Source organism: Schistocerca americana, chromosome 8, assembly GCF_021461395.2.
Source record: "Schistocerca americana isolate TAMUIC-IGC-003095 chromosome 8, iqSchAmer2.1, whole genome shotgun sequence".
NCBI lineage: Eukaryota > Metazoa > Arthropoda > Insecta > Orthoptera > Acrididae > Schistocerca > Schistocerca americana.
The window spans coordinates 227,259,214-227,272,841 of NC_060126.1; the positions used below are offsets into that span (position 1 = coordinate 227,259,214).

Genomic DNA, 13,628 nt, shown 5'->3' on the forward strand with positions numbered 1-13,628 from the left:
CGGGTAATGGAGTTGTCGAACGGCTAACGGAGTGTACAGAATCCCCCCGGAGCCTGCAAAACATACGAGCAATGGCGGTTTTTCGAAGAGAAATCCACTGCTACTGCACAACTGCCGTTAGCGCCTCAGGGCAAGGTATTGATCACGAGGCCTTTAAAACTGAGAAACAGGCTGCTATCGCAAGCAAAATCTGACAGCGCGTTGAGAGGGCTTTACTGGTTTCTTACACTCAAAGGCGAATAAGAAGGGGGAGGAGAACAAGATGAATATGGCGCAGAAAGGGGAGGAAGAAAGTAGTGGGTAGCGTCGCGTGGCGAGAAGTATCGAGGAAATGCCGGCGCGTGGCACCACGCGCTGTTCTGCGCATGCGCCGGGGCTGTCCGACTGACCAGTGGCCACTTGCCGTGACCACTGTCCGTCTCGACCCCCACCACATCCCTCCCTCCCCTTACACCACCTCGCTGGAGGGTGGGAGTGTTTTAATGCACCGGCCAGTTCGTCTGGAGGACCTACGGAGAAGAGGTCACTGCTGTTTGGGGCAACTTCTTATTACGACACCGATGGAAGTGTAAAGCTAAGTGTTTAACCATAAAAAACAGATTAGTACATCGTCCCTCAAATTTACAGCACACACTGAAAGCTCTAGACCAGCATACATGCATCTGTCACCACGGTATTACGCTAATATCGTACATGGCACATAATCCAAATAGGAGTACTTCATGCACTAAGGCATGTTATAAAGTCGGTTGCAGTAGAGGCTGACTAGCTCTATCCTATGTGAATTCAGCTCTGCTAACTACAGTTCAGATTTTTCAAGTGTTATGTACACCAGAATCACGAGTCGTAATTAATAAATGCTGAAGGGGCCTAGTTGCAACAATTGTGGTAGCTTGTTGCAAGGAACAACTGCCATACGTGCAGTAAAATCGAAATTCGTAACAGCAGAATACACGCGAGACTTTCTTCGGCGTTTGAGGTAGATTTCCTTTTACAAGTTCTAAAATTCTATGTAATTGCGAGATTTCAATTTCAGGCTGAGACATGATGTAAAAATTTAAGAAAGAAAATCTTTCCCCACAGGTGCTTTACAAAATAAGTCTCACGATGAAAGATGAATAATGCGAACTGAGATCAGTGAGACACTTCTTTACACGAAAATTTAACTAAGACCTTCGTTGTATTTCTCGGGGCTCCTGCTTTAAGGGTGTCAGAGCTAAGTGTGGTGGTTGTGCTCGCTGCGCTTGTGTACGCTTTGCTGCCGCCAGCGCATTTATTATTCGAGAGCGGAATCGACCACAGTGAGCCATAAATGCACTTTGGACAGGTAGCGCTATCGACTGCTACTCCGGACGAGCGAGAATTCAGTAATCGAATTCTGACTGCCGGTCAAAGTCACGCTAGTTTCAGAGAGTAGGGGAAAAAAAAATTTATAGCCATGCATCGACGACAATATAGTGCGCGTTTCACGAAATTTTAATTAGTTCATAACTTAGCATTTCAGTTCCAGACATTTGGCAGACAGTCGTATAGAAAAACGTCCTTAGACACGAATAAAACTGAAACTGTTGAAATTCATGAATAAAAATAAATCTGTTCTCTACAGTTTTTTTCTGGGCATTGAAGGTATACCAGATCTGCATCTATAGTATACATTCGCGGGAATTCGCTTTCAATTTCGATCCGAGAATCTAATACTGTCGTTGTAAAATGCTAATGTTTGGAAAGTGATGAAGAGGAGAATAGTCGCGCTATTAGCAAAAAATATCTACGCAACAACACGCAGCGTCGTTTCAAATCTCAAGATAATTTGGACTAGACGACTTACCGCAGTCTTGAAGAAAGTGGTTTGTGGTAATGCCCGTGTAAAGACTGAATGAAGATAAACTCCAACTGAAACCTCCAATGACGTGTTCAGTGAGTATGTAGTTGTTTTAATGAAGTCATCATTATTCGAGAGTCACTATTTGGAGATTAACAGTGCCTGAAGGACACAATATCTGTTGAGGAAAACTGTTATTGAATAACTTTGTGTTACATATACACTTAACACTTGTTAGTGAACTTAACATTTGTTAGTGAACTCTAAAGCAAATTAGTTTCCAGCACTATTAAGTAGTCTATTTTTCTTTAAACTTTTTTCTTTATCACGGGAAATGGAAGAAAGAAATGTGATTGATTTTGGAATACTCAAGACAAACGTCCGATAGGTATGGGAAACATTTAACTCTAGTGAAGTAAGTGTAGTGTACCGTTGACTAACTTTTAAGAAGTTTAGATCTGTTTCCTGATAAATCAAAGTCGTGTTGCAAAGATTCTTCTCTTATATTGTAAATATTGGTACTGTATAAGTAGTTGTTAACGTATTACATTCTGAGAAGGGGTGAAGTCTCACGGTTCAAGTCTAAATCGTAAACTATAATCTGTATTACCAGTAGATTATTTCAGAGATTCAGTGAACTTTTGACATCCCTATAATTTCGCGCGGATGATTTACCCTGTACATATAATGTGGGTGACTAAAGACATTTGGTCAGTAATAGAGGCTAGGAGACAGTGAAGACTTGTGTACTTCAAGCAGAAGCCCGTTTTCTCGGATACTTAGAAGGCGATAGAAGGAAGTGGTGTCTTCCTATGAGCAAGGCCGGTACTCTGCAATGCCCGTCATCTCGAGACCGAGAGGTGTGACGTCATCAGGGTCAGGCGGACGAGGAACATCGTCCACGTCGGCGACAACGACCGCCACGTCGACTACCGTAATCGTCAACGACTTGAACGACGACATCTCTGTGACGTCAGCGAGCTTCACCCTTCTGCGCGACAATGAGCCGCTGCCTCCGGAACACCAGGAGCTGAACGTGAAGGCGCTGCAGCGCAAGCTGATGGAACTGAAGGCCGAGAAGGAAGGCGTCCCACTCTTCACCAAGACCAGAAAGTACAACAACAACAACAATAACAATAACCGGATCACGCGGTCACAGAACAACATCTCGGACCCCAAGAAGAGGAGCAACGTCGCAGGGGAGAAGGTGCTGAGCAAGTCGGTGAACAACCTGAGCGCCAGCCTGGTGAGCAACAACGCCGGCCACAAGGGCTATCACCGCAACTGCTACACGAGCGCGGGCCCGGCCGACTACTCCTACTTCCACCTGTACGGCAGCATGGCGGCGGCGGCCGTCGCCAAGCACAACAACTACCGCAACAACCTGCAGAACGGCGCCGCCGGGGCGCAGACCGAGTCGCCCAAGCTGGCGCGCAAGAAGCGCTCCTCTCCAGGGGAGGAGGGCACGCCTCCCCAGCAGCCGGGCGGTCGCGGCCGCGCGGCGCCGCCCGGCCAGGGCAGGGAGCGGCCCATGTTCGTGACGACGGTCAAGTCGGGCTGCTTCCTGGAGCCGCCGCCGGAGCTGGCCGCGCTGCTCGGCCTCCCCAGGGCTGGAGGCCTGGACCAGCGCCAGGTGCTGCTCTACTCCTTCTCCAGCCAGCCGCGCGTGCTGCCCAGCAACGCCGGCCGCCAGCAGGTGCACAAGGCACGCTGCCCGGCGGCCGCCTTGGCCGCACAAAAGCAGCAGCAGCAGCAGCTGCAGCAGAAAAACGGCGATGCCAAGAAGTGAGTAGCGCCGTGGCGACCTTCGTACAATGGACTTTCGATAAATAATTCCCCACAATTTTGCTCTCAGAAGATATCTCCTTTAAGACTTAGAATTTGTTGACATCAGTCAACATTTACTTTGCGTGTACTACTACCTGAGCATCAGGCATTGCCCAGCTATGTACTTATACCAATCTTCTATTAGTCCATCTGCTTCTTCCCTCACCCCCTCTCTGTACATCTCCCCCTTCCCTCACTCCCTCTCTGTCCATTCCCCCACCCACCTTCTGTCCACTTCCTCCACTCCTACTCTCTGACTATCCTCTCCTGCTACTGTCCCCTCTCTCTCTCCCTCTCTCTCTCTCTCTCTCTCTCTCTCTCTCTCTCTCTCTCTCTCTCTCTCTCCACCTCCTCCTTATCATTCTCACTGTCAATCTGCTCCTCCCTCCTTTCTCCATCTGCTTCTTCTCCTCCCACCTCCAATTCCCTCTTCTCCTCCCCACTCTCTCGGTCATTCTGCTCCTCCCCCTCCCCTTGTCAATCCTCTCCTAGCCACTATCTGTCCATCTCCTCCTCTCCCTCTTCCTCTTCGTCTCCTCCTATTTCCTTTCTCTGGTCGTCTCCTCCTCTCCTCTCTTTCTCATCTCATCCTCTCCCCACACCATCTCCTCCCCTGATGACCTCAGGAGCTAAGTCCCATAGTGCTCAGAGCCATTTGAACCAATTGGTTTTAATCATCTGATGGTTTTACAGGACACAAAATGACAGCGCCATCTGCAAACAATCCAAGAGGTTTGTTCAGATTGTCTTCTAAATCGTTTATGTAGATCAGGAACAGCAGAAGGACTATAACATTTGACATGTCCTCATCTGGCTTCTCTCTGTCCATTGCCCCTCTCCCTCTCTCTGCCCATCTCCTCCTCTCCCCATCACTCTCCACATTATTGTCCTCACACCAATCGGAAACTGGTGGCTATTACTCTCCACACCACTTCTTTCCAGATTATAACTAAAATGTCAACCATATTTGGTTGGAATCATTCCAAGGGTTTACTATGAGCTTTTTATGCTTGGCTTTGCCTGTGTACTCACACACAAGATCTATTTCACGTACATTTAATATATTTCACATATATTTGGACCCATATTTCCGCTATATTTTTAGTGAATTTCGGTCTGGATTTTCATTTTCACGCAGCTCAATGTTTATGATGTCAGATCTCCTGAACTACTTTGTATACACTGATATAATTTTACAGGTACGTCCAGTAGTATATGTCGCTACAGTCTTCAAACTAGCCGGCCGGTGTGGCCGAGCGGTTCTAGGCGCTTCAGTCTGGAACCGCGCAACCGCTACGGTCGCAGGTTCGAATCCTGTCTCGGGCATGGATGTGTGTGCTGTCCTTAGGTTAGTTAGGTTTAAGTAGTTCTAAGTTCTAGGGGACTGATGAGCTCAGAAGTTAAGTCCCATAGTGCTCAGAGCCAATTCTTCAACATATATTATGAATAGAGTTAGTAGCAAAGAAGTAATAAACTGAAACATACTTGGTGCAACAGTTCTTCACAAATCTCTGTGTCTATGACGTCATACTCCTGAACCATATGTTAGACAATGATTTTTTACGTTCATTGATTGGCATATGTAGCTGCCGCCTGCGAAATTAGTTGCAAATCGAGTTAGTAAGAAAGATATAACAAATTTAAATATCGTACATGTTGTGCAGTATTTCACGCATCTAAGTACTTGATGTCATACCTCTCCGAAACTGTGTGTCCTAGAGTGATATATTTTTGTAGAAACTTTCAGCGACATATGTGGATATTATTTGCGAAATGTGTTCTGAACAGAGTCAGTACCAGCGAAGTAATAAATTTTAAACGTCTTGCTTGATGCGGTAGTCCTTCACGCATCTCATTGTTTATGACGTCACATCTCCTGAATTACGCGTCGTAGGATGATATAGTTTTTCTGGTACATCCACCGACATATGTGAATACTGCCTGCGATGTGTTTCGCAAACAGAATTAGAGTAAAGCAGTAAATTCAAACGTCATGCTTTATGCGGCATGAACAGCATGAACAGCGAAAACGTGGTAAGCGTAAACTTTTTTTCTTTCATCATTTACCAGGAGTTATCGGCGAGAAAAAGATTCGTAAGCTTTTGAAATTATCTGTAAAGTTTGTTTCAGGTTTCTAAGTGCTCCCACTCTCAAATACTGGATGACTGAAGTACGGCTAATCACACGTCCTGGACTAAACTGCTTTTTCACATCCACCGCCGCCCCTTTGATAGATGGGTGATTATTATCCCACTGGGTGATTTTCGAACACTGAGGGATATGTGCACCAAGTTTGGTTGAAATCGGTTCAGTAGTTAAGCAGGAGATGTGGAGAACATATATACATACATACGTACAGCCATTTTTATAATATGGATTTATTTTTCTACAGAGTGCTGTAGCGGTCGGAATTTTGATAGTATACAGCATTAATCTAGCTGAGAAACCCAGCGTTGCTCGGGTATGTACTTCGAAACTTTGTATCCATGAACTTACTTTTATTTTAACTTATAAAGCTTCCTTCCTTTCAGAAAGGCCACAGTTCGTAGTAAATGACGGAAAATGATCGAGTAAAACAAAACTACTATCTGGCGTTCCCCAGTCAAATGTTATAGTCCTTCTGCTGTTCCTGATCTACATAAACGATTTAGAAGACAATCTGAACAAACCTCTTGGATTGTTTGCAGATGGCGCTGTCATTTTCTGTCCTGTAAAACCATCAGATGATCAAAACCAATTGGTTCAAAGGGCTCTGAGCACTATGTGACTTAGCTCCTGAAGTCATCAGTCCCCTAGAACTTAGAACTACTTAAACCTAACTAACCTAAGGACATCACACACATCCATGCCCGACGCAGGATTCTAACCTGCAAAATGATTTTGACAATATATCTATGCTGTGGAAAGTGACAAGTGACTCTAAATAATGAGAAGTATGGAGCCATCCGCATGCATACTAAAAGGAATCCACTAAACATCTATTACACGGTAAATCACACACATCCATTGTCCGTAAATTCAGCTAAATACTTAGGGATTACAACAGAGATAACTTTAAATGTAACGATCACATAGATAATGTTGGGGGTAAAACGAACCAAAGTCTGCTATTTATTGACAGAACATTTAGCAAAAGCGACAGGTCTATTAAATAGGTCTACTGAAGAGAATGACTATCTGCTCATCCTCGCCGCTTTTTGGCGTATTGCTGTGCCACGTGAGATCGGCATCAGATAGGGTTATTGGGAAGTGTAGACACTCAAAGTACAATTCAGTAAATTCGTTTTTCCTCGTCAGCAAGTAAAATATATATAAAACATATCCACCGAATAAAAACGATTTCCTTAAATTTTTAGTACTCAAAGCGAAATGAGTAAATCTATCCAAGTAAATTGAATGTTAGCTTGCATTCGTAAAGACAAGATTGCTGTTCTTAGTTCTGTCACTGACGTAAACTTGCGTGAATACTTCTGCCACTAAGATAAAAAAAAGGAATTAATAGCGCCATCTATTGCTCTCTGGTGTACTACAAAACTAAGAGCGCCATCTATTGGCTTTTCGGTGTACTACAGGGTAATGATTAAACTTCCGAAGTATTGAACTGAGCAGACGATTGTATATAAAACTTTAAATTACGATATCTTTTTGTGTCCTGAGTTTGATGAAATAAAGCCTGTGTGCTTTCCCAAGCTACGTTCAATTTATCTGTGAAAACCCCATGCAAATTTGTCTTGTAGTTTTGCAGATTATTGTGTACAAACAGACAGTCACGACTGTTTTACAGTTTTGTTATTAGTTTGAATTTGCGCTTCACTGCGTCATTTGCGTATTAAACCAAACGAATCACTACACCTTGATTTGCACTCGAGTGCAGCATAAAATCCATCTCTACTAATAATGAATGGGTAAAACTTTTGTATCTGTTCTGTGAATTTATTTGCCAGAAACTGATTGCGAATGATGTAGGGACTGTAACAAAATACAATAAGACTATTTTTGAGAACTTTGTTTGTCTATTTGAACAAGTTAATTACCAGTAGCAGTTGACGAATTTACAGGTAACTTGAGCGTAGCTGAGGCCATCATATCAGCTTTATTTAATCAAAATCGGATCACGAAAAAGAGAACTCTTATGTTATGGTTTTACAACAGTGCTCGACTTAGTAGTTCGGATGTTTACCTCAGTGTCATGATAATCGCAGCATAGTACACCAGAGAATCAGTACATGGTGCTGTTAGTTTCATAGTGTACAGAAGAATCAATAGATGGCGGTGTCAATTTTTTTACCTCGGTGACAGAAGTATTTTCGCAAGTTTACAGGTATGTCAATGACGCCACTGCCTTCCACAGTGGTAACACCGGTTACCGACAATTCACCGAAGTTAAGGACTTTCGGGCGTGGCTAGCACTGGGTGGGGTCACCGTCTGGATCTCCTGAGTGCTGTTGTCAAGCGGGGTGCATTCAGCCCTAGTGAGGAAAATTGAGGAGCTACTTGATTGAGAAGTAGCGAAAAGTGACAACGGCTGGAAGGGCGCTGCGCTGACCACATGCTTCCCCCCCCCCCCCCCCCCCACCCGTATCGACACTCCACACAGCCGGTGACGCCTAAGTGAAGTGCTTAGGATGACACGGTGGCTGGTCAGTACCATTGTGCCTTCATGGCGTTTTCGGAAGGTCTTCTTTTATTTGTTTGTCTTTGTGTCAATGACAGAATTAAGCGCCACCATGCTGTCTTTAGCAGTACAAAGTAACAATGAATTTAGTTCGCTAGTGTTAATGGATTTATTGGTTTCGCTTTGTGTATTAAAGGCTTTACAAAATAGTTTCGCGTCTTTGGATAGGTTTAACTTATATTTGACTTATAGTCTAGGAAAAACGAATTTATTTAGTTGTGATTTCAGTTCCTACTTCTCATTGTCCGCCCCCGGTAGCTGAGTGGTAACCCGGCACGGTAGCTCAGCGTGCTCGGTCAGAGGGTTAGCAGCCCTCTGTAATAAAAAAACTGAGTTAATCGATCAACAACGAACTTAAATGGATGTCTTACGACGTCCGCCCCGAGCAGATGCAACGAACAAAAGCGAACAAAATGAGATTAAAAAAAAAAAAAAAAAAAAAAAGTGGTCAGCGCGACAGCATGTCAATCCTAAGGGCCCGGGTTCAATTCCCGGATGGGTCGGATATTTTCTCCGCTCAGCAACTGGGTGTTGTGTTGCCCTAATCATCATCGTGTCGTCCCTATCGACGCGCAAGTCGCCGAAGTGGCGTCAAATCGAAAGACTTGCACTGGCGAACGGTGTACACGACGGGAGTCACTAGGCACATGACATTTTCATTTCTTTTCGTTTACTAGTTAGAATGTCTAGAGAATGGTCGAGTCTTTCTCAGTGCACCAAGACGACTAAAAGACAGAGAACTATACGGTGTGAAGAATTCACTGAAGATCGTGAGGCAACAACACTTGAGCTGTGGGTCGAGAAAATCAGGCTTTAACCTGCTCTTTGGAAACTCTTTCCGAAAGCGAGGTGCAACGGGACTCTGATCGATAGCGTCAGGCATTGTCTTGCTCCTCACTACATATGATAAAGAAGTCGCCGTCCATTGTTACTTACAACGGAAACTCCCCGTCGCACCCCTCTCTGATTTAGTTGTGATACTGCCCAGTGGAGATCCTGTCAAAAACTGAACACACATCAAGCATGAAAAAAGGAAGAAGGTATACTGAACTCTGAAAAACGAAGGGAAGTAGAAAGTCTGTGTGGTCCAAGCTCAAGGTTTGCAATATCGAGTGACTTTGGATAGCCACGGCGTCGTGGTTGTGTGTTCACGGTGTTGGAGCCGTCGGGTCAATGACGTGTCTGTTCGCTGTATTCAAATTTGTGCGTGTCCCAGTGTACAGTCTGTTTGTGACAGTGAAGTATGCCGCCCCTTGTAGCCAAGCGGTTCTAGGCGCTTCAGTCTGGAACCGCGAGGCCGCAACGGTCGCAGGTTGGAATCCTGCCTCGGGCATGGATGTGTGTGTTGTCCTTAGGTTAGTTAGGTTTAAGTAGTTCTAAGTTCTAGGGGACTGATGACCTCAGATGTTAAATCCCATAGTGCTCAGAGTCATTTGAACCATTTGAACAGTGAAGTATAAGGAAGGGATCTGCAGACGTACATACCCCCTATTTGTTCTACGCAAGTACTGTATGTTATGACTTTTGCGGTCCTTTTTGGAAGTGTTGACTCTTGAATCCCTTCATTGTAACATAGTTCAGACCCTTTTATTTGTTGTTTTCATTTCTGTGAGAGGTTTGCTCTCACTATTCATCGCATTTACTTGCGACAGTAATATATCCGTACCACATGACTCGTATTCTATAACCAATGTATGTTATGTTGTGTTTACCGGGGACCTAGAAACGACGGAGAGGCTCCGTCCCCGTCGCAGCCGCAGTGGTCCACAACGCCACGACGACTACCGCAGTCCACTTCACCCCTCCGCCGCCCCACACCGAACCCAGGGTTATTGTGCGGTTCGGCCCCCGGTGGACCTCCCACGGAACGTCTCACACCAGACGAGTGTAGCCCCTATGTTTGCGTGGTAGAGTAAAGGTGTTGTACGCGTACGTGGAGAAGCTGCATAGTGTAGCTGAGGCGGAATAAGGGGAACCAGCCCGCCTCGGCCGAGGCAGATGGAAAACCACCTAAAAACCATCCACAGACTGGCCGGTTCACCGGAACTCGACACAAATCCGCCGAGCGGATTCGTTCCGGGGACCGGCGCTCCTTTCCCCCTTGAAAGCCGTGCGTTAGACCGCACGGCCAGCCGGAAGGGCTTAACCAATGTACAGTATGACACTTGTCAAGACTACTGAAGAATAGACACCTCAATGACTAGGAACAGTCCATAATTTTGTGAAAACGAAAATATTGGGGGACGAGAGACATTTGAACACTGACCTCCCGCTTTGCAGTCCAACAAGCCGGCCGGTGTGGCCGAGCGGTTCTAGGCGCTTCAGTCTGGAACCACGGGGCTGCTACGGTCGCTGGTTCGAATCCTGCCTCGGGCATGGATGTGTGTGATGTCCTTAGGTTAGTTAGGTTTAAGTAGCTCTAAGTTCTAGGGGACTGATGACCTCAGAAGTTAAGTCCCATAGTGCTCAGAGCCATTTGAACCGTTTTGCAGCCCAATACCGTTACCACACAACCATGACGCTGTGGTTCTTCCAGTCCGCTCGACGTTGCACATCTTAAGCTTGTGCCGTACACTGTTTCTATTTTGCATCTTTTTTCACAGTTCATTACACACCTTCTTCCTGTTTCCATGCTTGATCTGGATACAGTTGTTGACGGGCTACCGACTGGGCCATTTTACCACTAAATCTGAGGGGGTTCTGATGGCGAGTTTCCACTGTTAGTGCTACCCGAGCAAAGTTGGGGTGGGTCGCTATTATTAAAGAGTAATGAATCACGGTTTCTTAAATTGCTCTTGACTGTGCCACTTGGTAATTATATAAAACGATTAGGAACGCCAGTGGGAAGAATGTAAAGAGATTTCTCATAAATATTTGTTTTCAGAAATAAAAAAGCCTTTGCACGACCCTTATACAAACGAATTTACGAAGTACATTTGTTCGTAAGGAAAGGAAATAATAAGTTTCTCATTATCAATCACAAAATTCTTGCGGTCGTTTCTAGGGTGTTTAAATCGCGGTTGTGACAGATGGAACTGGCGGGCTGGCTTAGATGGGAGCTGTAATGTATTTCCCCGGGCATTGATACAGCTACTGGTATCGCGTTGGAAGGCACTCTGCAACTCGGCTGCTGTCGTCTCGTGGCAGCAGGCAAGAGTGCCGTGATATTCTGGCCATCTTTCTCGGCGGCACGTATGCGGTGGGCAGTGCCGTCACCATCACAGGTCTTCTCTTTTCCGTCTCGCCATCAAGTGTCTTCTTTCCCGACACGATCACAAATATCAGCGCGTCTTATCTTTTTGCTTTCTTCGAGCTATGTCCCTGCGAGTGGCCACGTGCTCTATTGTCTGGCTCATATTCTTCATCTGCCGATCAAATTATTGTTTTCTATCGTTGTTCAATGTTCTGTGCCTCTTGCAGTTTTTCACGGCTTGTTTTGAGTGGAATTCCTTCATTGGATCATCTCCATGTCGCCAGCTAAGCTGAGTTCTTAAGTAATAGAACCCAGTACGTTGCCCTCGATGGTGAGTGTTCATCGGAGGTGAGGGTATTATCTGGAGTGCCCCAGGGAAGTGTGGTAGGTCCGCTGTTGTTTTCTATCTACATAAATGGTCTTTTGGATAGGGTGGATAGCAATGTGCGGCTGTTTGCTGATGATGCTGTGGTGTACGGGAAGGTGTCGTCGTTGAGTGACTAGGAGGATACAAGATGACTTAGACAGGATTTGCGACTGGTGTAAAGAATAGCAGCTAACTCTAAATATAGATAAATGTAAATTAAAACAGATGAATAGGAAAAAGAATCCTGTAATGTTTGAATACTCCATAAGTAGTGTAGCGCTTGACACAGTCACGTCGATTAAATATTTGGGCGTAACATTGCAGCTCGATATGAAGTAGGACAAGCATGTAATGGCAGTTGTGGGGAAGGCGGATAGTCGTCTTCGGTTCATTGGTAGAATTTTGGGAAGATGTGGTTCATCTGTAAAGGAGACCGCTCATAAAATACTAATACGACGTATTCTTGAGTACTGCTCGAGCGTTTGGAATCCCTTTCAGGTCGGATTGAGGGAGGACATAGAAGCAATTCAGAGGCGGTCTGCTGGATTTGTTCAAATGGCTCTGAGCACTATGGGACTCAACATCTGTGGTCATAAGTCCCCTAGAAGTTAGAACTACTTAAACCTAACTAACCTAAGGACATCACACACATCCATGCCCGAGGCAAGATTCGAACCTGCGACCGTAGCGGTCGCGCGGATCCGGACTGAGCGCCTAGAACCGCTAGACCACCGCGGCCGGCGCTAGATTTGTTACTGGTAGGTTTGATCATCACGCGAGTGTTACGGAAATGCTTCAGGAACTCTGGTGGGAGTCTCTGGAGGAAAGGAGGCGTTCTTTTCGTGAATCGCTACTGAGGAAATTTAGAGAACCAGCATTTGAGGCTGACTGCAGTACAGTTTTACTGCCGCTAACTCGCGGAAAGACCACAAAGATAAGATAACAGAGATTAGGCCTCGTACAGAGGCATATAGACAGTCATTTTTCCCTCGTTCTGTTTGGGAGTGGAACAGGGAGGGAAGATGCTAGTTGTGGTACAAGGTACCCTCCGCCACGCACCGTATGGTGGATTGCGGAGTATGTATGCAGATGTAAATGTAGATGTAGATGTAGTTAAGGATAGAATCCTGTGTTCTGGCCGTTTGTCAGCTCTTCCTCCTGTGCTAAAATCTACTTCCATTTGAGTGCGATCTTTCCTACATCGCAGGTGCTATAAGACACTCACGGTTAGCATTCTCTCCGTTAGCAACCTTCACATCGTCCATTTCTCATCGGCATCTCATGTCCCACAGTGGCATCCAATCGTCCACTGCTCTTTGATCCGATAAGGTCCTTTATACTCTTCTCCTCTGCCCACAGTTGCCGGCCGAAGTGGCCGTGCGGTTAAAGGCGCTGCAGTCTGGAACCGCAAGACCGCTACGGTCGCAGGTTCGAATCCTGCCTCGGGCATGGATGTTTGTGATGTCCTTAGGTTAGTTAGGTTTAACTAGTTCTAAGTTCTAGGGGACTAATGACCTCAGCAGTTGAGTCCCATAGTGCTCAGAGCCATTTGCCCACAGTTGCGGCAACGACTGTACAGGGGGCGGCGGGGTGGGGTGGGGGGGGGGGCAGCCACCTATCCTCCTGTCGCCAGGTCAGTTACAGTCTTCATCAAGTTCTAAGGCCTTAGGGCAGGGTTGTGCAACGGCATGCATTCACTGTTGGTAAAATCTCATGTCCTGTGCTCGTATCCAAGTTTTCACTG

General features: G+C 45.7%; 1 protein-coding gene across 1 annotated transcript in view; it reads left to right on the plus strand.

Annotated features, from left to right (window-relative positions):
• The first annotated feature begins 526 nt into the window (after window positions 1-526).
• LOC124545131 (radial spoke head protein 3 homolog) overlaps window positions 527-13,628 on the plus strand; it is a 318,786-nt gene continuing 305,684 nt past the window's right edge. The window contains exon 1 of the mRNA XM_047123957.1: window positions 527-3,607. Coding sequence (XP_046979913.1) covers window positions 2,658-3,607 — 950 coding nt within the window. The 5' untranslated portion in view covers window positions 527-2,657. The remainder of the gene's footprint in view (window positions 3,608-13,628) is intronic.